The 25,844-nt window shown below is 36.2% G+C and overlaps 2 protein-coding genes across 3 annotated transcripts in view; both read right to left on the minus strand.

Annotated features, from left to right (window-relative positions):
- The window catches only part of TTBK2 (tau tubulin kinase 2), a 162,793-nt gene that overhangs the window by 136,551 nt on the left and 398 nt on the right, over positions 1 to 25,844 (minus strand). Inside the window, exon 2 of one of the 2 annotated variants that reach the window (XM_079127765.1) lies at positions 9,756 to 9,849. The exons of the other annotated variant lie outside the window; for it this stretch is intronic. The gene's annotated coding sequence lies outside the window, so the exon portion shown is untranslated. The remainder of the gene's footprint in view (positions 1 to 9,755; positions 9,850 to 25,844) is intronic. 2 annotated transcript variants of the gene reach the window in all.
- LOC306654348 (ubiquitin-conjugating enzyme E2 B) lies at positions 5,974 to 8,155 on the minus strand. The gene has a single exon (XM_079127813.1). The coding sequence runs from the start codon at positions 8,069 to 8,071 to the stop codon at positions 7,613 to 7,615; it is 459 nt and encodes a 152-aa protein (XP_078983939.1). The 5' UTR covers positions 8,072 to 8,155; the 3' UTR covers positions 5,974 to 7,612.

The following is a 25,844-nucleotide window of genomic DNA, read 5'->3' on the forward strand; positions in this document are numbered from 1 at the left end:
GGGAGGTCTCGCTGGTCAGTTTCCATCCTAGAGGTTCCCCTCAATCTACAACTACCGCCTGGGCTGAGCTGCCTTCCTCTGCAATGTTCCCAGGGGCCCGGACCTACCTCCTGGGCCTGGGAGCCTCACCCTTCGCAGGGAGTCTCCTTAGGCTGCCTCTCCTCAGAGAAGCTGCCCGCAGTCCTGGAACCTTTACTCCGCCCCTCAGCTTGTCTCTGTGCGGCTCTTCCACCAAGAAGCTGCCTAGGTCCTGGGACCCTGCTCTGCACCTCATCGCCTGGCTGTGCGGTCCCTCCTTTGAGCAACCACCTGGAGCCCCGTACAGTCACTCCAAGTCCCAGCGACCCGCCTCATGCCTCTTCCTCTGGGCACACGTCAGGAGCTCTGATGCGGCCGCTCCGAGACCAAGTGACCCGCCACACTCCTCTTCCTCCTCCTCTGGGCAGCCCCCTGGTGTTCAGGAGCGGTCACTCCTAGTCCAAACAGCTCACCGCGCACCTCCTCCTCTGGGCAGCCGCCTGGAGCCCCAGTGGGTTGCTCCGAGTCCAAGCGCTGTGCTGAGCAGCCTCCTCTACCATGCTCCCAGGTGTCTGAGTTCACTGCTCCAGCGGGGGGAGAGGTGTCTCATTGGGCAACTCTATTTCACAAAGTTCCCTCCATTCCAGGACTACCGCCCCATCAGGACACCTCCCCAATGAGAGAGACTCACCTGGTGGCTTTGAGTTGGTCCCAAGTCTCTCAATATCTCCTCTTCTTGAATCCTGAGTCCTGGAGTAACATGAAATGCAGCCACCCTCTAGTCCGCCATCTTGAAAACCAGCGATTTCAAGGTTTTTGAGGAATCTCCATACTGCTCTCCAGAGTGGCTGCACCAATTGCAATTCCACCAGCAATGTATGAGTGTACCATTTTTCCTACATCCTCACCAACGCCTATTGTTGCTTGTGTGCTTGATAACTGCCATTCTAATTGGAGTAAGATGAAATCTTAAGGGAGTTTTGGTTTATATTTCTCTAATTAGTAGAGATGTTGAACATTTTTTCATATATTTGTTGATTGATTGTATATCTCCTTCTGTGAAGGGTCTGCTCAGTTCTTAGCCCACTTATTGATTGGGTTCTTTGTTTTTTGTTTTTTTTTTGGGTTTTTTTGGCTTTAAGTTTTTTGAGTTCTTTACAAATTCTGGAGATTAGTGCTCTATCTGAAGTTCATGTGGTATTTTCTCCCACTCTGTAGGCTCTCTCTTCACATTATTATTTCCTTTGCTGAGAAAAAGTTTTTTAGTTTGAATCTATCCCATTTATTGATTCTTGCTCATATTTCTTGCACTTTGGGAGTCTTTTTAAGGAAGTGTGGACCTAAGCAGACATCATGAAGATTTGGGCCTACTTATTCTTCTATTTGGTGCAGGGTATGTTTCTGGTCTAATTCCTAGTTCCTTGATCCATTTTGAGTTGAGTTTTGTGCAGGGTGAGAGATAGGAGTTTAATTTCATTTTACTGCATATAGATTTCCAGTTTTCCCAGCACCATTTGTTGAAGAGGCTATCTTTTCCCCAATGTTTATTTTTGGCACTGTTGTCCAGAATGAGATAACCATATTTATGTGGGTTTGTCTCTGTGTCTTCTATTCTGTACCACTGGTCTACCTGTTTATTTTGGTGCTAATACCTTACTACTGTTTTTGTTACTATTGCTCTGTAGTATAGTCTAAGGTCTGTTATTGTGATACCTCCTGCTTCACTCTTCTTACTAAGGACTGTCTTGGCTATTCTGGGTCTCTTATTTTTCCAAATGAATTTCATGATTGCTTTTTCTAGTTCCATGAAGAATGTCATTGGGATTCAATGTCATTGAATCTGCATAGTGCTTTTGGTAGTAAGGCCATTTTGACAATATTAATCCTGTCTATACAAGAGCATGGGAGATCTTTCCATCTTCTAAGGTTTTCTTCAATTTCTTTCTTTAGCGTTCTGTAATTTTCTTTGTAGCGGTCTTTCACCTCTTTTGTTAGATTGATTCTCAAGTTGTTTGTTTTTTGTGCTTTTTTTTTTTGATACTATTGTGAATGGGGTAGTTTTCCTAATTTCTCTTATAGTGGATTCGTCGCTTATGAATAGAAATGCATTTGACTTATAAGTGTTCATTTGATATCCTGCTACTTTGTTGAAATCATTTTATTATTTCTAGAAGTTTTCTAGTGGAATTTTTTGGATCTTCTAAATACAGAATCATGTCATCGGCAAACAGTGATAGTTCAAGTTCTTCTTTTCCTATTCAAACCCCTTGAATTTCTTTTGTCTGATTGCTCTGGCTAGAGTTTCAAGGATGGTGTTGAATAGAAGTGTTAAGAAGGGCATCCCTGTCTTGTTCCAGTTTTTAGAGGGAATGCTTTCAATTTTTCTCCATTTAGGATGATGGGGCCTTTGGCTTAGCATAGATAGCTTTTACAGTGTTGAGGTATGTTCCTACTACTCCTAGTTTTTCTAGTGTTTTGAACATGAAGAGGTGCTGTATTTTGTTAAATGCTTTTTCTGTGTCTACTGAGATAATCATATGATTCTTGTCTTTAAGTGTATTGTTGTGATGTTTTATATTTATTGATTTCCAGATGTTCAACCAACCTCGCATCCCTTGGATGAACCCCACTTGATTGGGGTGCATTATCTTTTTACTATGTTTTTGTATGTGATTTGCCAGAATTTTATTGAGAATTTTTGCATCCCAGGGATATTGGTGTGAAGTTTTCTTTCCTTGATATGTCTTTGTCTGATTTTGGTTTCAGGGTGATACTAGCCTCATAGAAAGAGTTTGGAAGGGTTCCCTCCTTTTCTATTTCATGAAATACTTTGAGGAGTATTGGTATAAGTTCTTCTTTGAAGGCCTTGTAGAACTCAATTGAGAATCTGTCTAGTCCTGAGCTTTTCTTGGTTGGTAGCTTTTGATGTCTTCTTCTATTTCATTGCTCAAAACTGATCTTTTTAAATTGTGTATGTCCTCTTGATTCAGTTTGGGTGGATCATATATCTTTAGAAATTTGTCAATGTCTTTGAGATTTTCTATTTTGTTGGAGTATAGATTTTGAAAATAACTTCTAATTACGTTTTGTATTTCAATATTGTCTGTCACATTTTCTTTTTCATCTTGAATTTTAGTAATTTGAATTTTCTCTCTCCTTCTCTTTGTTAGTGTGGCTAAGGGTTGGTGGTGCTGGGGATTGAACCCACAGCCTTTAGTATGCTAGGTAAGTGCTCTACCACTTAGCCACACCCTCAGCCCTTATCTAACCAAAATTAATATAAGACATTACTGGAAAAATAGGAGGACCTAACTATGCATGTATAGTCCCAGTGGAGAGTGAAAAAATTAACTCTTCTTATTCCACAGATGAAAGCCAATAAATAATGACTAAAACTGGAAAAAGTAATCAGAAGTAACACAAGGATCTAGCTTAAGATACAGATGTAAATACCAATAGTCAGTAAAATGTATTGAAAATGAGTATTTTAGTACAGTGGAAAATGGGGCAGAAGTATGTCCTTTTCTACAACAACTTATATACTATCATTACATTTTTTAAATTGTGCATATTTAACTGACAAAAATAAAAATTAAATTTAAGGACAATATATAGAAGAATATTTAAACATGAAAAGTTATTTGTGTTTTAAATAAAAAATACAAAATAGCACATATGTATGATCCCATTTCTAAAAAAAAAAACTCATTAATAAATTCTTCATTAAAAAAACATGTACTGAAATTTACCAATTATTAACACTGTTTGATTTCTTTTTGTTATAGCTGTTTTTGTGTTTTGCAGTGCTGGGGGTCAGACCCAGGGCTTTGTACATGCTAGGCAAAGCCTCTACCACTGAGCTATACCCCCAGCTCAATAGTGGTTACTTCTATGTAGGATGTTTACTTTCTGGTGGGGATTTCTTCTTCTGTTAATTTGCTACAGTAAACACATATTTTTGCAATTAGATGGAAAGCAATATTTTTAAAAGTTAAAATTTCTAACTCTCAATATATGGTCAAATGATATTCAACAAGGACAGTCTTTTCAACAAATGGTGCTGGGAAAATTGACTACGCAAAAGAATAAAGCTAGACCCTTACTAGACCATAAAGCTAGACCATAGACAAAAAATAAACTAAAAGTGAACTTTAGATTATGTAGAGGAAAATGAGAGGGGGGAGGGGGCAGGGCATGAAAGATGGTAGAATGAGACAGACATCATTACCCTATGTACATGTATGATTACATGAATGATGTGAATCTATATCATGTACAACCACAGAAACAAAAAGTTGTACCCTAATTGTGTACACTGAATCAAAATGCAGTCTGTAAAAATAAAAAAAAATTTTTTAATTTTTAAAAAGTAAACCAAAAAACTATGAACAAAAGAGCTAAACTATTTTTTAAATATTTTTTACTTTTACAGACACATTTTGATTCATTGTACACAAATGGGATACAACTTTTCATTTCTATGGTTGTACACAATGTATATTCACACCATTCATGTAATCATACATATATATAGGGTAATACAGTTTCACTCTACTGTTTTTCCATTCCCATCCCCTCCCACCCCCTTTTCCTCTACACCCTCCAAAGTTCCTTCATTCTTCTCTTCCCCCCACTAACCCCCATCATTATATATTGTCATGCACTTATCAGAGAAAACATTCGGCCTTTGGTTTTTTGGGCTTGGCTTATTTCACTAAGCATGATACTTTCCAACTTCATCCATTTACCAGCAAATGCCATAATTTTATTGTTCTTTATGGATAAGTAATATTCCATTGTGTATATATACCACAGTTTCTTTATCCATTCATCAACTGAAAGGCATCTAGGTTGGTTCCACAATCTAGCAATTGTGAATTGAGCTGCTATGACCACTGATGTGGCTGCATCATTGTAGTATGCTGGTTTTAAGTCCTCTGGGTATAAACCAAGGAGTGGGATAGCTGGGTCAAATGGTGGGTCCATTCCAAGCTTTCTGGGGAATCTCCATTCTGCTTTCCAGAGTGGCTGCACCAATTTGCAACCCACCAGCAATGTATGAGTGTGCCTTTTTCCCCACATCCACGCCAATACTTACTATTGCTTGTGTTCTTGATAATAGCCATTTAACTGGAGTTAGATGAAATCTTAGGGTGGTTTTAATTTGCATTTCTCTAATTACCAGGAATGTTGAGTACTTTTTCATATATTTGTTGATCACCTGTATATTTTCTTCTGTGAAGTGTCAGCCCATTTCCTTAGCCTATTTATTAATTGAGTTCTTTGTATTTTGGGTGTAAAGTTTTTTTTTTTGTTTTTTTGTTTTTTTGTTTTTTGTTTTTCCAGGAAGGGGGAAATGTGGTTTATTGATACATCACAGTTCTTTATATCAGAGACCAGAGTGTGTTCCTATGGCCACACTTTACTTATTTACATTGAAAAAAAAAAAATGAAAAATGGTGGTCAAGGAGACCTTGTCTTTGGATAGATACAAGTCTGGGTATACCTCTAACCAAATATTTCCACAAATTGGAATGAATATTTATGTCTAGTAGAACATCTAAAAGTAAACTCAATTCCCTTAATACCCTTCAGAGATAGTACAATTACTGGTTATAAAATTAGACTACGTTCAAATCCCAGCTCTATCACTTACTAGCTGGTTGACTTTGAACAAGTCACGTCATCTCTCTTACTTAGTTTCCCCATCTGTAATATAACAATTCTCACTCATCCAGTTACCTTGAGTTTGAAATAATATGTTAAAGTGCTTCAAATAGTGCCTTGCACAGATTGTTCTCTGCTAGAAGTATTGTTACCAAGGAATTACATTACCAATGCATTTAAACTTTAACCTAACAATATCATTTTGCACCTAAATAGTTCTAGATCCTTGGATACCATACATTTATAAAATTTACTCAAACAGGTTAAGGATAAAAATGGGTATTGAAGCAATATTCAACAACACTTAATGAAATAAGAGGGGAGACACTCATTGCTTCTGCTTATTTAATCTGGGAATCACTGGAGTAAAGGTCTATAATTTGATTTACAGCTAAACTACAGAAGCATCAACACAATTAGTAAGACCATAGAGTACCTTTAAATAAAGTATCTTTTGTTTTTGGCCATGATTCCAGTGAGTGAATTCCCATTTGTACCAAAGTTCTCTAAGACCATACACTTATCCCCAAATTTGCCAATAACTTTTAAAGGGAAACATCAGCACTTATCCGTTCCAATGTTAAACTTTGCTTAATGAACAGAGGCTGCAGATATTGCCATCCTGTAACCCAATCTTCCAATAGAGAAGACGCTGTTGGTTATTTCTAGGAGGCTGGTATGGACATGACAAAAAACTCTGGGGTTACTGAAATAGCTATTTTAACTACTAGAGAGACTACACAGGTGGTTCAACAGAATTTACTTGTATATTTTCCATTTTCTATACTATTTGAAGGCATAGGATAGCTTTGTATTAGCTTTCTACAATACTGTGTTTTAAATTTATCCAGTAAACTAAGATGCAGTACAACTTTTACACAACTTAGAGGAGATTTTAAAGAAAAAAAAAGTCTCCACAAGAGAAATCAACTCAGCAGGCCCTGGTGTTAAACATTTCCCGGAATAAACAGATAGGCAATTGCATTAAAAGGTAGTTTTCAAATGTTTAAATTACACCAAGATTCCTTCCAAATATCTGCCTTGCTCAAACCAGTGCAACCAATTCATTGTTAATACTGGGGCATGAATTTTTGGTAAATGCTTATGGTTTTACTTTCTTCATTAGTCAAAAACCTTTTAAAGTGCTACCAAGTAGCAGAATAAGCTGCCATCAGTTCTCTGCTCATGGTAGAGGTGCCAATTGTGAAATCACAAAAGGTTTACAGTTTAACATATGCATGAAAAAACTGTGACAAGTGGCCTAATACAGAGTTGGACACAATCAAACCAGTTATGTCTAAAATTACTCAATTGGAACTAATATAGGTACATTCGAAATAAAGTTGGAGATTATAATTGGTATTTAGAATCAAATTTGAAGAGTTTCTTGATAAAATAGAAATATGTTCTTTTGAAATTGGAAATGAAACTATCAATTGATGGAGAGCTATAGACTTATTAACCCCTCCTACACAGATAAGGAAATAAGTGACAAAGTCTCTTGCACTGAAGTTATGTATTTTAACAGCTTTACATGTAATATTCATATATAAAAAACTTTTAAGTGCTTTTCTCCAATTTAAAAATCTAAAGAATTCAAAAATAAGGCATTCAATATTTGAAAAAAGTACAGATTTACAAAATGTGTATATTCTGTCATGAAAACTCCACACCAACATTATACACTTGGAAAAAAATACAAACAGGATATATTACAAATTTATGCAGCAATAACTTAGTTCACACCATGCAATAAAAAGTACATTAATCAAGATACACAAGCTTTTGTAGGTTCTAAACTGAAGGACTTTTTTCTTTTTTTTCTGCAGAATCCTTAAAACCTGTGGCACTTAAAATTTGTTAGCCTTTCTACTGGGAGGTAAATTATACACAACAATGATGAAAAAGATTACAGATCAGTTGTCTATTATGAATCATTCCAGCTTTGTTCAACAATGGCCGAAACTCTTTTTTCATATTCTCGTTTGTTTTCCTGATAAAGCTGTGCTGCCTGGCTATTAGCTGGGCTATTTGGATTTGGTTCATCCAGCAGAGACTGAATTGATGTTAAGATAGAAGATACATCATATGTTGGACTCCATCGATTCTGAAGGATATCTAAACATATGCTGCCATCAGCATACACATTTGGATGAAACATTTTGGATAAAAACCTAACAGTTGGTGGTTTATTTGGATATTCTTCAGAAAATTCTATTACTAGTTTAAAAGTACCATATTCAAAGGGTGTCCCTTCTGGTCCAAATATAACTGCATTCCACTGCATGATGTTGTTTTCAGATGGTGCACCACTGACACCCACAGGTGGGTCCTCTTGCAATCGCTTGAAATCCCACATGAGCCTCCTCCAGGCCGGGGTCGACATGCTTCCCAGCTGCCCCGCGGTCAGTCTGAAAGAAAAGAGTCCCGCGCAGCCCCCCCACCCCCCGGCGCAGCGGCCGAATCACTGTGGGTCACCGCTCGGGTGTAAAGTTTTTTAAGTTCTTTATAAACTTTGGAGATGAGTGCTCTGAAGTTGTGTGTGGAAAAGATTTTTTCCCACTCTGTAGGCTCTCTTTTCACATTGTTGATTGTTTCCTGTGCTGAGAAAAAACTTTTTAGTTTGAATCTATCCCATTAATTGATTCTTGCTTTTATTTCTTGCACTATGGGGGTCTTATTAAGGAAGTCTGGTCCTAAGCCAACATGATGGAGATTCGGGCCTACTTTTTCTTCTGTTTGGTGAAGAGTCTCAGGTTTAATTCCTAGATCCTTGATCCATTTTGAATTGAGTTTTGTACAGGGTGAGAGATAGGGGTTTAGTTTCATTTTACTGCATATGGATCTCCAGTTTTCCCAGCACCATTTGTTGAAGAGGCTATCTTTTCTCCATCGTATGTTTTCGGCACCCCTGTCTAGTATGAGGTTACCGTACTTATGTGGGTATGTCTCTGTGTCTTCTATCCTGTACCATTGGTCTACCTGTCTATTTTGGTGCCAATACCATGCCATTTTTGTTACTATTGCTCTATAGTAGAGTTTAAGATGTGGTATAGTGATACCTCCTGCATCACTCTTCTTGCCCAGGATTGCTTTGGCTATTCTGGGTCTTTGTTCTTCCAGATGAATTTCATGATTGCTTTTTCTGTTTCCATGAGAAATGTCATAGGGATTTTAATTGGAATTGTGTTAAATCTGTATAGCGCCTTGAGAAGTATGACCATTTTGACAATATTAATTCTGCCTATCCAAGAACATGGAAGATCTTTCCATCTTCTAAGGTCTTCCTCAATTTCTTTCTTCAATGTTTTGTAGTTTTCATTGTAGAGATCTTTTACCTCTTTGGAAGAGCTAAAACTATTAAAACTCTCAGAGGAAATCAGGGGGCAAGTTTTCTGACACTGGATTTGGTATTTATTACTTGAATATGACAGCAAAACAAAAATTTAAAAGAAAATATTATACTTCAAAATCAAAACCTTTTGAGAGCTTAGGGATATAGCTCAGTTGGCAGAGTGCTTGTCTCACATGCACAAGGCCCCAATACCAATCCCCAGTACCGCAAAAAAAATAAAATAAGATAAAACCTTTTGAGCCTCAAAAGGTCAGGCATAGTGGTACATGCCTATAATTCCAGAGCCTTGGGAGGCTAAGGAAGGAGAATCACAAATGTGAGGACAGCCTGAGCAATTTAGCAAGACCTTGTCTCAAAATAAATTTAAAAAGGGCTGGAGCTATATAGTTCAGTGGTTTAGTGCCCCTGGGTTCAATCCCCAGTACCCTCCTCCCAAAACACACACTCAAAGACACTATTAAACAAGTTAAAAGGTGAACCACAGAATGAGAAAAACATTTGCTAATAATATATAAGAGGTTAACATCCAGACTATTTAAAGAACTCCAACAACTTAATAACAATATGACAACCAGGATACAAAATGGACCAACAATTTGAATTTTCCCAAGAAAATAAATGTATGAAAACATGCTCAATATCATAAGTCATCAGAGAAACGCAAATCAAAGCTACAATGAGATGCCATCTCATACCCATTAAGATCATTACTTACCCAGAGGCTCGGGAGGCTGAGATAGAAGAATCGTTGAGTTCAAAACCAGCCTCAGTAATGGCGAGGTGCTAGGCAATTCAGTGAGACCCTGTCTCTAAATAAAATACAAAATAGGGCTAGAGATGTGGCTCAGTGGTTGAGTGCCTCCTCTGAGTTCAATCCCCAGGACCAAAAAAAAAATCATTACTCAAAAAAAAAAAAAAAAACAAAACAGAAAAATTGGAACCATTATACATTACTGGTAGAAATGCAAATGAGGCAGCTGTAGTATGGTAGGTCCTCAAATAATGAAATAAAATTACTGTGAGATCTAGCAATTCTACTTCTAGATACTCATTCAAAAGAACTGCAAGTAAGGACCCAATTATTTGCGCAGTCAGATTCATAGCAGCATTATTCAAAACAGCCAAAAGTAGAAGCAAACCAAGTGTTCATCAGCAGATGAATAGATAAACAAAATGTGGTATATGCAAACAATGGATTATTATTCAGTTTTAAAAAGGAAGAGTGAGTGGAAATTTTGCTCAGTGATTGAATGCTTACCTAACATGCAGAAGGCCCTGGGCTCCCCAGAGACAGTGGCACATCCCCGTAACCCCAGAGACTTGGGAGGCTGAGGCAGGAGGATGGCAAGTTCAAAGCCAACGTAGGCAATTTAACAACAACCTGACTCAAAGTAAAAAATAAAAAGGGTTGGGAATGTAGCTCAGTGGTAGGGCAACCTAGGTTTGATTGTTAGCACCTCAAAAAAAATAGTAAAAAGTGGGAGGGAATTCTCAAGCATGCTACAACACAGATAAACCCCTCAAGACATCATGCTAAGTGAAATAAGCTAGAACGAAAGGACAAATATTACATGATTCCACATATAACAGATACCTAGAACAGTTAAGTTCATAGACACACAAAGTAGAATGGAGGCTTCAGAGGACCACAGGGAGAAGGACTGGGGAGTTAGTGTTTAATATAAGGAGTGTCCATTTGGAAAGATGAATAAACCCTGGAGATGAATGGCAGTGATACATAACAATGTGGATACACTTAATATCACTGAAATGTTCACTGAAAAATGGCTAAAATGGTAACTCTTATATAAATTTTACCACAATAAAAAGGAAGTTTAAATTTTAAATTAAAACTATTAGGTACCCCTCAGATGGAACTATAAAAGACAAATAGTTTATCATTATCTCACTCTAACTTGTTTGTGGAAAGATCATAGAACAAAATGGTATGCTGGATAGAGTCCTTCAGAACACTGAAATAAATTTTAGACCTGTCTCAATTAGGAACTGAACTAATAAGGGAAGGGTCCCGAATCCCACAGGATACCCAGGGTGTGGTAGACTCCTTTTATTAGTTTTGTTTGTTTTACATGGTGCTAGGGATAGAACCAAGTGCCTCACACTTGCTAGGCAAGCACTCTATCACTGAGCCACAACCCCAGCCCTGGTAGACTGCTTTTAAAATAGGTTCCAATGATCCTCATCTTCTATTATTGATCCCCTCCCCTCCAAACTGCCCCACCCCTACCCCACCCAGTAGTGAGCTAGATCTAGTTACTTGCCTCTAAAGAAAAGAATATAGCCAAATGAGATGTCACTTTCCTGATGGGTTATAAAAACTGCAGAATCTATTTTATTTACATTCCCTTTCTGGCTCTTTCCACTTTGCGTGATCTCATGAAGCAAGCTGTCATTCTGCCCCATTAAAGGCCCACATGGCAAAGAACTGAGGCAGCTTCTGCTGGAATATTACATGATTCTGCTTATATCAGGTATCAACAACTAGCAAGAAACTGAGGCACTTAGTCCAACAACCCACAGAAATTGAATCTGCCAGCAATCATCGGAATAAACTTGGAAAGAGATCCTTTCTCAGTTGAGCTTTGTGATGGCTACAGACTACTTTGATTGCAGTCTGTAAATTATTCTCATTTACACACCTGAATCACACCCAAAATCATGGCTCACAGATATTGCAAGATAATAAATATTGTTGTTTTAAAACACTAAGTTTTCGGTAATACACTATGCAGCAATACAGATAACTAAACACCAGGGCACAGGGCATTAGTTTCTCAAAGTTGGATGTAACTACAGGTACCATACCCTTTTTTTCTAAATCATGGATTATACCTGAAAAAATAATGTAACTTTGGTTGCAAAATCAATGCTGTTAATAATCACTTGAATTCTTTTTTTCAGTAAGACTTAAAGTAGAAATGAATTCTAATGAATTCTGTCTATGATGCTAAACCTGGACATGTTACCAAAACTGACCCAAAGAGGACCAAAATATGGACAGAACATGTAAACTAACATGAGGGGAGAGAATCATTTGAAACATTTGCTAGATAGAAAAAGACTGAGAAGAAAATAGTCAACAAATTAATAAGTAAACACTAACAATACCCTACACTACAAACACCTTTAACAAGAAGACCATATCACAATCATTATGTCTTCTGCCATACCAATTATTACACTTCACAGTAAATCAACAAGTATTTGGTGAAATTAATTAATCAGCTCAAAATGAGGCTCTAAACTATATGTAATTTAAGTCATATAGAGACACATAAATAATACAACAGAATGATAAGAAAAAGATAAAGAACAACATCAACAACAAAAATGATAACAGGAACAAAGGGAAATGTTTAAAAAACTGTATAAGAGCCAGGAACGGTGGTGCACACCTGTAATCCCAGCAACTTGGGAGGCTGTGTCAGGAGGATCATTAGTTGAATGCCAGCCTGGACAACTCAGACCCTATCTCAAAATAAAAAATAAAAAGGGCTGGGGATGTATGTCAGTGATAGAATACCCCAGCACCTCTCCCCTCAAAATTATATAAGAATGTCAAAAAACATAAAGCAGGGTGGAAGTATATAGCTCAGTGGTAGAGTCTTTGCCTAGCATACACAAAGCCCTGGGATTGATACACAGCACTGCAAAAACAAATAAACAAACAAATCAGATTAAATAAGACCAGAGAACATACTACAAAAGTATTATCTGAGAAATCAACATAATATCATGGTAAATTTACTATCTTCTAACTTCAGGGATGCTTCACAAAATAGATTTATAAATTTTGCCCCACTGTCCCAATGTGGAACACATATAAAAACTTCAAGTCAGCAACAAATACGCCACTTGTAAATAATTAATTTCATGAAATTAATTTAAAAACTTGAGACAATAGATTTGTAAAAAATTATGTAAGTAATGACTACCATTTGTTGAGCACAGTGTACTAGGCACTGTGATGAAGAAACACTTTATATATATAAATACACATTTATACATATACATATGTATATAAATATCACATATGAACATTTTAAATCTTTAGCCACCATTGTTATTCTTTTTTTTTAATAGATGAGGAAAATGAGGCACAGAAAAGTTAGGTGACAGGCACAAGAGCCAGGATTTGAATAGAGGTAGTCTAGTACTCATCAATAGGAGAAATAGTCACATTCACAGATATAATATCATCCAAAACAGTCCCTCTGTACTGCTTGAATACTGATGAAAGAAAATGATGTTTGCATGGAGGTCCAGAATTGAACCTATTAAATAACTATTACTTACCAAAATTATGTAAAAATGTTTTTGTCAGCAGGAGAAAATTATTATTCTACAACTATGATCACAAATTATAGCATTTGCATTGTTATAATTTTGCTTTTAAAGTTAGTACAAAACTTAGTTGATCAAAAGGGAATAAAAATAAACCAATGCCTTCTCTACAATGGAAAAAGCATAAATTAGTTCCCAGACATGTTTTGACTTGAAGCAAATTTTGAGTACCCACCAACATAAAGGAAGAAAGCATTATCAAAGTTAATATCAAATAAATAACCTTTTTTTTAAAAAAGCTAGAACTCTTATACACCACTAGTGAAGATATGCTAGTTTTGTGTTATAAAGCTGAAGATATGCATACTCGGTGACCCAGTATCTCTTCTGTGTATATATCCTACACTCTTCCCCTAAGGCACCAGGAAATGGATGCAAGAATACTCATAGTCACACTGTCCATAAAACCAACCAAATGGCCAGCAAAATAAGAACAAATGAAATATGGTATATTCATATAGCAGAAAGTTTTGTTAGTTTCCTTTGCTGCCATAACAAATTATGACAAATTAAACACAAATTTATAATCTCACAGTTCTGGAGGTCAAAAGTCCAGACTTCAATTAAAAATAAATGTGTAAGCAAGACTACGTTTCCTCCAGAGGCTCAGCGGGAAAATTCATTTCTTCACCTTTCCCAGCTTCGAGAAGCTGCCTGAATTCTTCAGCTCATGATCCCATCCTTCATCTTTAAAGCCAGTTAATGTAACATCTTCAAATCTCAGTATCTTTCCCTTCCTCCCTCCCTCCATCCCCCCCTCCTCTCTCAGATACATGCATACATACAGTCACGTCTGCTGACAAAATATATGCTTCCTTTTTATAAGGACCCTTGTGATGACACTGGTTCCACGTGGATAATCAAGGACAATCCTCCCCTCTCAAAACCTTAATTTATTTGCAAATATACAGTCCCTTCTGCCATATAAGGTAACTTATTTGCAGGTTTCAGGGATTAGGAGATGAACATCTTTGGGGGTCATTCTCCTATCTATACTAAAATGAAAAGAAGAAACAACTACTACATTGAACTACATGGATGAGTCTTACAAATAACATTTAAAACAAATCGAGCAAGGCAAAATTATTCACACAATATAAGTTCTTTTATATAAAGTTCAAAAATAAGTTACAAGGGTTAGGGATGTGGCTCAGTGTTAGTGCACTTGCCTAGCATGTGCAAGGTCCCATGTTCAATCCCCAGCACCACACAAAAAATAATAAGTTACAACCCAACTACATTACATAGCAATGCAAATATAGGTAGGAAGTTTATAAAGTAAAGGCATGATTATTTAAAAAATGACAACTTTGGGGTAAAGAAGGTAGGCGAGAACAGGAACAGGCTTCTGAGATACTGGCAATGTTCTCTTTCTTGAACACTTGGCTTTGTAATTATTCTTTAAACTGCACACATATGTTTTTGTACTCTATGATTAATATTTTTTATAAAAAGAACAGTAGCAGATAGTAGTTATATAAATCAAGAGGTGGAAAAAGCCAGACATAAAATAGGGTAGGCAACAATAATCTACAAGTGTAAGAGACAGGAGAGTGTTCCATCTATGCAATAGTAAAAATCCAGTTAATTCTGTGAGTTAAGCAAGGAAAGAAATTTAGGTTCAGAGCACAGAAACAGTCTTAGAAGCACGCACACAATTTATACTATCTTCAAACAAACTAATTCTCAAGGTCAAGACTATCTACTTATTCAATTCAACTTATATTAGGCAAACTCTACCACTGAGTTACATCCCCAGTCTTCATATTTGTGTTCTTAATATGTAAAAAAATCTTTCAGTAAGTATTTAACAAGTGAAATGTCTTTCATCTCCCATATAGTTTAATGAAATTACACTGTCCTCTAGCAAAAACTGAAAGTTGATGTGAAAACTCAACATATACTATTTTCAGTAAATTGCAATGAATACACAGAAAAGTAAAAAGAAATATAATATGTAGTGGTGCCCTGAGTTAACAAACAAGTTAAAAAGTTAAATGACTATTTCCAAAATATTCTTTGATATAGATTACATAAAACAAAAATAGAAATTAATAATAATTCTCTGAATTTAAAAGGTCAAAAAAATATTTTAAAAGTTAACCAACCTCAAACTGTTTTAAGGGCAAATCAGAACAAAAGAGGTTAACGTGGGATAGGATAATCATCATCTAGCATATTAGATGAGGTGGATAGGATTTGTAGAGGAGGTTTGGTAAATTGGAAAAAAAAGCAACACATTTTTCCCATTCCTGTATGTACATCTTTTTGCAATGTGACCACTTCCATTTCCCATCAATAGATAATTTATCCATCCCCGAAATGAACTGTCCATGTGACTTGCTTTGGCCAATGGGATATTAGCAAACATGGCCAAGTAGCTTAAAAAGCACATATGCACTGGGCTTGGCTACCCTTGTTGGTTTCAGAACCCAGGTTAATAAGAAGAAACCCAAGTTAGTTATTATGGTTTGGATCTGGAATCCACCCCACAACCCGCAAAGGTCCCCAATGTAATGTTCAAAGGTGGAACCACTGGGAAGTGACTAGGATCATGAGGGCTCAAACCTCATCGATGGATTAATCCACTGATAGATTCATAGCTAAATGGACTACTGGGAAATGGTGGAAACTTTAGAAGGTAGGTCCTATTTGAAAGGAGTAGATCCCTGGGGGTGTGCCTTGGGTACTCTATCTCGTCATTATCCTCCTCTTCGTCTTTCCACCTCCACCTCTCTCTTTTTGCTTCCTGGATTCTGTGAGGTCAGCAGCTTTGCTTTGCCTGACCCTTCCACCATAATGCATTTACTGCCCAGAAACAATGGAGCCAGCTAACAAAGGACCAAAACTTCTGAAACAGTGAGCAAAAATAAATCTTTCCTCCTTTAAGTTGTTTTTCTAAAGTATTTTGTCACAGTGACAGAAAGCTAATATACCAGCTGACTGCCTACATAAGTGAGACCAGATAAGACAAAAGAACTATTCGGCAGCTAGGCAAGATGGCTCCCACCTGCAATCCCAGCAGCTCGGGTTAAGACAGGATGACCCCCAGTACAAAGTCAGCCTCAGCAATGGTGAGGCGCTAAGCAACTAAGTGAGACCCTGTCTCTAAATAAAATACAGAATAGGGCTGGGGATGTGGCTCAGTGGTAAGTACCCCTGAGTTCAATCCCCAGTACCATCCCTCTGGAAAAAAAAAAAAAAACTAGTTAGCTGAGCCCAGTTAAACTGCCAACCCACAAAATTGTTAACTACTAAGTAATTATTGTTTTAGACTCTAAATTTTGGGATAGCTTGTTTCAAAGCAAGAACTATCTAACTAATGGAGGAGGGAAGCAAAGGCACAGAAGAATAAACAAGCATAACATACAAGTGCATGGAAAAATGATCAGATACGTCCAAATGGAAAAAGAGTTCTTTTTGGAAGAAAGAACACATAGTCCTCAAAGGTAAATTGAATTAAGACTTTACCAATCAGGCTAAGAAGAGCATGAACTTCCTTCTGTTTCAGAGGGCAAGGGGGATTGAAGGAGCTCAGAATAAAACTTCAGTTAGAAGACTATTACTACTATTTTCAACAAACTGAAGTGATACACTTCTACAGATAAGGTAGAAGTTAGATAATTGATTAAATAATTACCATGGTTTTATGTCACAGAGTTTATATAAGTTTCTGCTCTTTAACAGAAAAGTATAGGAAATTATTTTTACCCCATGATTTTAATCTCAATGAGTACAAACCTAGAATTATTCATACAAAAAGCTTAGGATGTATCTAAAGGTAAGGAAAATATACTTGAAGCTATATTGAGTATAAACATAATACATATATTTCTAGTAACAGCGAAAGTGAGAAATATGACTCCCTTTTGAGATTTAAATACACCTACCACACCACTTGAGCTCTGGTCACCACAGAGTAACAGGAACCAGATTTAGCCTCCCATCTTAGACAATTAGAAAAAACAGACAAAACAGATAAAGCAATGGATTTCAGACACTAGATAATAGGCAGCACAACACAGGAATTCATGAGAAAAGGGAAATAAATGAAGTAAGTGCTATGATTGCCCCAAGTCACTGTGTTAAGATATAACACAGGAATGGGAAACACAAACAGGACTCACAAGACTCAGTTATTTGAGAGAGTTAAAAGGCACAGAGAGGCCAAGGAGGCTAAAGTTTGCAAAAGAACTGCACAGACAGCAAGCTCTGGAGATCTACACCCAGTTCTCCTTGAAACTTTGGATGAAGACTTATCAGTGCATTTTTGTAAGGAAGCAGTTAAGCTGAATGTGTAGCTCAGTGGTACAGTGTTTGCCTTGCATGTGCAAGGCCCTGGGTTCAATCTCCAGCACCACACACACACACACACACAAAGTAGTTAAGGCCAAGGAAAGAACCACTAGAAAGGGGCAGGCAGAATCATCCTTGATGGCAATACAGGATTTTGAATAGTTTATATACTTACTTGCCAGAGTAAAAAAGATCTTTAAATAGTCAGGGCCTTGAATGCATGAAACTATTTACAAATAACTATATCCCAAAATAAATTCCAAAATATTAAAAGAAAATATTTTTAAAATGCTAGCACATAACAATAACATTCTGTAGAGATAAAAAGTATTCATCTTACACTCTACGTATGATCTACCAAAATATATAAATGCATTCTACCATTATGTACAATTAATTAGAACAAATAAAATTTTAAAAAATTTAAAAAGTATTCATCTGAGATGAAAAATACACTGGAAAAAATATACTGGATAGGATTAGCATTAGATTAGCAGTGAAGAAGAAAAGATTAGTGAGTTTGAAGATATGAAAAAAAGAAACTATACAAATGAAACACACGGGGAAAAAAAGAAAAACTAATTAATAAGCTGTGGAATAACAGCAAGGGCTACCACACATGTAAAGAGTCCAGAAAGAGAGAGAAAAAAAAAAAAGAGATCATTTACCCTTTTATTCTGTAATTCTATTTATTATTTTATTCCGTTATCATTTATGTAAATATATTGCCTTCAAAAGTTTCTTTTCATGTGTAACATTATTTTACCTTCTGAATACATTTATTGAGCCCAAATAAATACATTCTAGGGGTGGGGGCAGAAGGAATGTCTGAATTTTTTTCAAATTTAATAAAAAACATACAAATAAATGAGCTGCACAGTGGTTATATCTCAAGTCAAAATATTACATTTTTTAAATTATAAAAATTATCTAAATTGTTATCTTAAAATAAAACATTATTAGGCATAAATATAAGGTTACAAAAACTATATGCCAGCTGTTTTCAAGGCACCTATTATGTAAACAGCATAAATAAGGTTCCAGAATAGGATAATCCCAGTGGGAGTCTGTGTTTTTATCTCATGGCAAGAACCCCTCTAAAGAGTTAAAAACACCTGTAATCCCCAGAGGCTCCAGAGGTTATGGCAGGAAGATTGTGAGTTCAAAGTCAGCCTCAGCAACTTAGTGAGACCCTAAGTAACTCAGTGAGACCCTATCTCTAAATAAAAATTTTTTAAAAGGCTGGGGATGTGGCTCAGTGGTTGAGTGCCCCTGGATGCACTCCCCAGTCCAAAAAAAAAAAAAAAAAAAAAAGAGTAAGAAGAGATAACAATCTGTAAATAACCTCTCTGATAGCAAAAGAAAATGAAAATTCAGTCCTCACTCACACTGAAACTGTTCCTTCTAAACTTTTACGGGAGGCAAATTACACAGATTATCTCTGAGCCCAATAAATAAATCCAAGAAAGTAAAATACCTATTAAAAGTGAAGAGAGGGCTGGGGATATAGCTCAGTTGGTAGAGTGCTTAGCTTGTGTGCACAAGGCCCTGGGTTCAATCCCCAGCACCCAAACAAAACAAAACAAAAAGAAAATCACAAAAGTAAAGAAAGTCAGGCATGGTGGCACATGCCTGTAAATCCCAGCGGCTCAGGAGACTGAAGCAAGAGGAAGCCGGCTCAGCAATTTAGCAAGGCCCTAAGGAACTCAGTGAGACCCTGTCTCAAAATAAAAAATAAAAGGGCTAGAGAAGTTGTTCAGTGGTTAAGTATCCCTGGGTGCAATCTACGGTACCAAAAAATACTAAAGGAAGTCAAGCATGGTTGCACATTCCTGTAATCCCAGCAACTTGGGAGGCTGAAGCACACAAGTTTGAGGCAATAATTTAGCCAGACCCCAGCAACTTAGCAAGATCTTGTCTCAAAATAAAAATTTAAAAGAGGAGGGGCTGGGATTGTAGCTCTATAGCAAAGCATCCCTGGGTTCAATCCCTAGGACAAAAAAAAAAAATGAAAAGAAACTTTACAGTATGGTTACAGTTACTGACAACAGAATGAAAGTGTAAACAACCTAGTTCACCCCTGGCTACAACACTAACAACACAAACAAATTCTCCCCTTATAGAAGTACAGTGTAGGGCTGGGGTTGTGGCTCAGTGGTAAAGCACTTGCCTAGCATGGGTGAGGAACTAGGTTCAATCCTCAGCACCACATGAAAATAAAAAACAAAATAAAAGTAATGCATCCATCTGCAACTAAAAAACGAAATATTAAAAAAAGAAAGTACAGTGTAACTTTCACGGCCAGATTATAAGAAAACAGTAAACAAGATCATTCTTTGAGTAAAATCTACTATAACCAAATTAGCCAAGCAAAGTATAATGTCTATGATCCTCCCAATAAGACAAAGAAAAATCAATATAGAACCTCCTCTGTAATGATCTTTTATAATAAAATATTAAGTATAGTAGCTTCCATTTTTAAAAAATAGCAAAACTGAGGCAAAGAGAGGTTAAATAATTTAAGGTCTTACGATAGAACAGAGTTGTGAATAGATCAAAAACTCATCTGGATGCACAATTAACAGTTTATATTCATTTGTTTTATGAGCCTTTATCAATTTAAGGGGTAGTGACTATAGTAATCTCAATTTCTAGTCCAAAAATTAGGTGCCAGTGTATGGTAAGATATATTTTTTCTAATTTATAAATGTATTTTTTAAATTTACAGATATTCAAATGATATCCTAATTGTTCATTTAATTATATGTTGCTGGATTCTTACAACAGATACACTATAACTACTTACTTGGAACATCTCTTTCTCATAACTATACACACTCTGGCTATTGGTAATATCTATTTCTAACTTCAGAGAGTTCAGACTCTGAAACAACAAAGGAATCCTATTAAGTACTCAAGCAATTGAAGCCTGGGAGAAACCCAAAGTAGAAACCCACATTGGAAGAAGAAGTAAGACTCTTCAAGATAAAATTACTTGTTCAGGTATTTTGAAAAAATTTTTCTAAAGTTATTTCTGGGATTATGTGAAAGTTTAATTTTTATTAACATTTTTCACTTAAAAACATTTATTCTTAATTATTAACTAATTATAGTTGCAATATATCCACTAACCTCTGAATCTGGCAGAGTATATAAAATCAACTCTGGCTGATTAAGTTCTTCCCTCAACCTGACTCTTAGGTTTGTCTGTTACATTTTCCTTCATAATACTTGGAACACTTACAATTCCTTTTTACAAATGTCTGCTTCCATTATACTATAAGCTTCAGAAGTGAAGAGATTTCTGTCTTGCTCACTGCTGAATCTCTAACCCTAGCAAAATTACATGGTAGATCATTAGCAAGTATTTAGTGAATGTATGGATGCAGCTACTGCAATAGTTCATGGTTCAAAGGGTCAGAGAGGCTGATTTAAGGAGGCAGCAGTGGATGGAAAGAGGTTTTGCGCAAGTAGATCCAGGAGAAACAAGGAATCCACCCACCACCTCCCCAAAAAAATCAAGATTTTTGAGCTTGGGTGACTATCTGATGATACCTTTATTTGTAGAACCAAGGATGTTTAAAAGAGGGTGGACTTTTGTCTTGGACATGTCAAATTTTTCAAGTGCTCCAGATTGTCAAGCAGAAATGAAGTCCTAATCTAGTTCACTGCTACTATGTAATTTAGCTTCCAGATTATTTTTTAAAAATCAAATTTCATGAGAGACTTGGCTTACATTTTTCTCTTTGGTTATTTTTTTCCTACTTTCTTCTCATCTTTGCAGTAAGAGTCATTGAAAAGTGTTGATAAAGCCATTCTGAGATATTTTAGAAACTGAGGACTTGATGGACCAGGAGGAGAGAAAAAAAGAGACTGCACAAGATTAATCCACAATATACAACACATGTGAAAAACTAAAATATCAGACAAATATTAACAAGATACAGAATTTAGATGATCATATGGCTAGAACAAAAAGAGAACAATGCAATCTCATTTTCTTAAAAGGCAATTACATTAAAAGAGCAGGAAAGAAAAAAAAGAAGTATAAAAATATTAATGATAAAAGGCTTTTGGGTAAACAGATGAAATGGTAAAACAAAAATTCTCCTTCAAATATTTTAAAAATACTGATTTTTCAGTGTCTTGGGAGGCTGAGGCAAGAGGATTGAGAGTTCAAAGCCAGTCTCAGCAACTTAGCAAGGCCCTAAGCAATTTGGTGAGATCCTCTAAATAAAACACACAAAAAAGGGTTGGGGATATCGCTCAGTGGTTAAGTGCCCCTGGGTTCAATTCCCGGTATCCAAACAACAACAACAAAACAACAACAACAACAACAACAAAAAACACCTGATTCTTATTTGCAATAAAAACACAAATCCCTTGATAAATAAATAAATGACTCTTAAAACATGGCCAGATTCCATCTTGATAGTTTACCAAAAAGAGCCAAGCAGCTACTTTCTATCTCCCATTCTTCAGGAGACATTAATTACACTCCAAATTCTTTTCAAAGAACGGTTAATTTTTTACCTTAGGAGTTTTTTTGCTGACTGAAGTGAAAGCAAATTTCTATAATAATAATAATATTTTTAAAAACAGCTAACAACACCCCAAAGCAATCTGGGTAGGGTGGCTGTGCCTGTAACAGCAGTCACTTTGGGAGGTTAAGGAAAGAGGAACACTTCAGTTCAGGAGTTCAAGACCAGCCTGGGCAACACAGTAAGATCTTGTTTCAACATAAAACAAAACAAAATCCAAAGCATCAAAGATCTTATATGCAAATGGAAAAAAGTCCAAAATGTTCACAATATGCACTATATGTTCAATCGAGCATTAAGAGCATATAATCACAAAGAGAATTATGTTTAACTTAAAATCATATAACAAAAATGCAACAAGAGGTCTGATTAAAAGTTACCTCCTAGAAAGATGAAGTTTTCTGGCAAAATAGATATTCACATTATATAAATAAAACAATTAAATTCACGTTTTAAACCTGTAATCAAAGATCACCAAATTTTAATGAGGACAGAAATGGTTTTTAGTAGTGAATATGTATTTTGCTTATGTCCAAAAATTTAGCTCTAAAAAGACTCAAATTTTTCATATGAATTTAAAGTCTCTTTTATTAAATATAGAAGTATGGTATCTAACTTAAAAACACTGTGTATTTTAAGTGTAAAACGATGTGTCCACTGAAGCCTGGGGAGAAAAACTACTATTACTACCATCACTATTATTTACAACAGGCTTGGCTAACAACAAAATAAAGGGAGTGCAATACCCTACAATGTGTTTAATTTTACAAATCTATAAATATTGAAGATATCCTGCACTACTACTAATCAAATAAAGAGAAACAGCCTCAGTTATATATTGAGAATTCACTAAATTATGTATGAACTATAGTAGTTTCTCAATAAGCTCAAAAAGAACAGAAAATAAATACGCAACAAGAGTGTGAATAACATGCTCTCAAATTAAAAAGACTTCACCACGTATCTATAAATGAATTTTTTCCTATAGGAGCTATTTAAAAAAAAAAAGTCCAGTCACAGTGACACACATTCTGAAATCCTAGTTACATGGGAGGCTGAAGCAGGAGGATCAGAAGTTGGAGTCCAGACTAGACAATTTATAGAGACCCTGTTTCAAAATACAAAGGATTGGGGATGTTGCTCAGTGGTACAGCACACCTGGATTCAATTCCCAGTACTGCAAAAAAAAAAAAGTGGTGAAGGAAGTAAATCATGTTTCCATTAATTCTCAAAGGCCATTTTTGTTTTGCTGGTAAATCTAGAGCCCACTAATTCATATTGGTCATTAAACATTTTCCTTTGTTACAATTTCTTATGCTACAAGCATTATCTCACACAGTATGTGAAGATTAAAAATCTCAAAGTGTCTTGGGTGGGTCATTCTAACTCAGGGTGTCCCAAAATTTGCAAAAAAGATGTCATTTGTGGGACTGGGGTTGTGGCTCAGTGGTAGAGCACTTGCCTGGCATGTGCGATGCACTGCGTTGGATTCTCAGCACCACATGTAAATAAATAAATAAAATAAAGGTCCATCAAAAAAAATTAGATGTCATTTGTACATATTATTTTTATATATTACCTTTTAAAGTTGTAAGGCATTGTGAAGAACTGCCTGCATACAGGTAAAAGGGGGGAAAAAAGAAAAGAACTGCCTACCCACCATGAAAGTGAAATTTAAATTTCATGATCAGAGCTAACTCAGTTCTGTAATATTAATCTATTTTGGAAAAAAAACAACTATCACATTTTTAGATATAAAATGCCCTCAAGGGCAGGGGAGATAGCTCAGTTGGTAGAGTGCTTGCCATGCAAGCATAATCCCCAGCACCGCAAAAAAAAAAAAAAAAAAAAAAAAAAAAAAAAAAAAAATTAATAAAATAAAATGCCCTCAAAAATTGTCAAATTATATAGGTTTAGCTTTTAACATTACATCTGAAGATATTTGAAGCTCCACATAATTGAAAGTTCAATTTGTACAGCAAATAAGTTCTAACTTCATAAAGCTTTCTTAAAGTATTTCCTTAAAAGAAAATCAAGACATAAAAATCTGAAGTCATCTATAACACAAGAGAATTCACTAAATTATGTATGAACTATAGTAGGAAATAATGAGCAAGATTACTCTTAATTACACCCTACCCATTTGTTGCAACTGATATTATAAATTAAATTAATGAAGCTATGGACTTTGTCCAAAATTGAAAAAAAAAAAAAAAAAAGCACTTTCAAATATTATCACAAAGGAAAAAACTATTAGAGAAACTTTTATTTATAATCACATTTCAAGCAACCCTTTTGGTGTCTTAACAAAAATGTTTCATACAGGAAAACATAAGCCTCTGAATTAGATTTCTTCCAGTATGTTTCAATTCGACTATCATCCAAGGTATTTAACCCTTGTTATTTGAAATTACAGAGTTAAGACAAATTCTCCAAGATTAGTCACATTGTTATATTTGTCACCATTATGGCTTCTTTAAAAAGCGGGGGAGCAATACATAGCATTCAACTCCCTCAGTACTTTAAAATTATTCCCCATCCCCGCCCCATGAACGTTATTCTATTCCATCTAGCCAAAAGAAAACAGCAGATACATCTATGTTGTCTATCCTGGCAATCCATGTTTATATACCAATTCAACTGTGATAAACGTCTCAGAACCAAACACTGTTAACAAAAGAGTGAATCCACACTGTGTGTGTGTGTGTGTGTGTGTGTGTGTGTGTGTGTGTGTCCCCATTCATAACATGACCCTCCTACACACACACACACACACACACACACACACACACACACAATTTTCTATTAACAAATCTTTTTTCAAATCATACACAGATTATAATAAAACTGTCCTCTTTAATGTTCAAAGAACAATTCCTAAAGCTAGGTTAGAGAAGAGTTAATACCAGGATTGCTGCCACCTATCAACTTTAATTCAAAGCAAAGTACAACTCAATGTCATTTTTAACTCTAATGCAGCCACGACTGAAAAAAAAAAAATAATAATAACTTCATTGTAAGATAAAGTATCCGGGCATTCCTATGGATTATTTACTTCTCTGATCTGATAGTACATATATGTGTAGTCTTTTATCCCTCCCTAAGAATCTCAGGGTATCAACATCAGCTTTATTAAATCGAATGACAAGCAAATCCCTCAGGTCATTACTTCAGCATTCTAAGTATCAGAAAGTCCTGGCCTTCCCTGTCTTTATAATATGCAAGGAGAGTCCCATGCCCGCTTCCATTATAGTGCGGGAGGCAGGGTGGGAAGGAAACGCTTGTATTTCCTAACAATCCTGTGTTCCGTCCTGGAACCTAAATAGGCGTGAGTACAAGTGATATGTGGGTCACCCACAAAGAAACAGACGCAGCTTAATGACCCTCCAAGTTCAGTAAAAACACCAAAAGCCTCAGGGGAAACGCGGCAGCAGCCTTTGGGGAAACGGGGCAGAACCAGAACGGTCTCCGAGGTTCCGGGAGACCGGGATTGGCACAAGCCCAGGGCGTGGAGCGACCTAGGAGTCTCAGGTACTCCTCTCCTGGTCTCCAGGATCCGTCACTCGGGAAGGGGTGCGGCGGGTGGAGGGGGTCAAAACTGG

This window comes from Sciurus vulgaris (assembly GCF_902686455.1).
Source record: "Sciurus vulgaris genome assembly, chromosome: 2".
NCBI classification, from domain to species: domain Eukaryota; kingdom Metazoa; phylum Chordata; class Mammalia; order Rodentia; family Sciuridae; genus Sciurus; species Sciurus vulgaris.

What these genes read in the sequence shown, in the direction of transcription:
- LOC306654348 (XM_079127813.1), bottom strand. Translation starts at nt 8,071, where the DNA reads ATGTCGACCCCGGCCTGGAGGAGGCTCATGTGGGATTTCAAGCGATTG.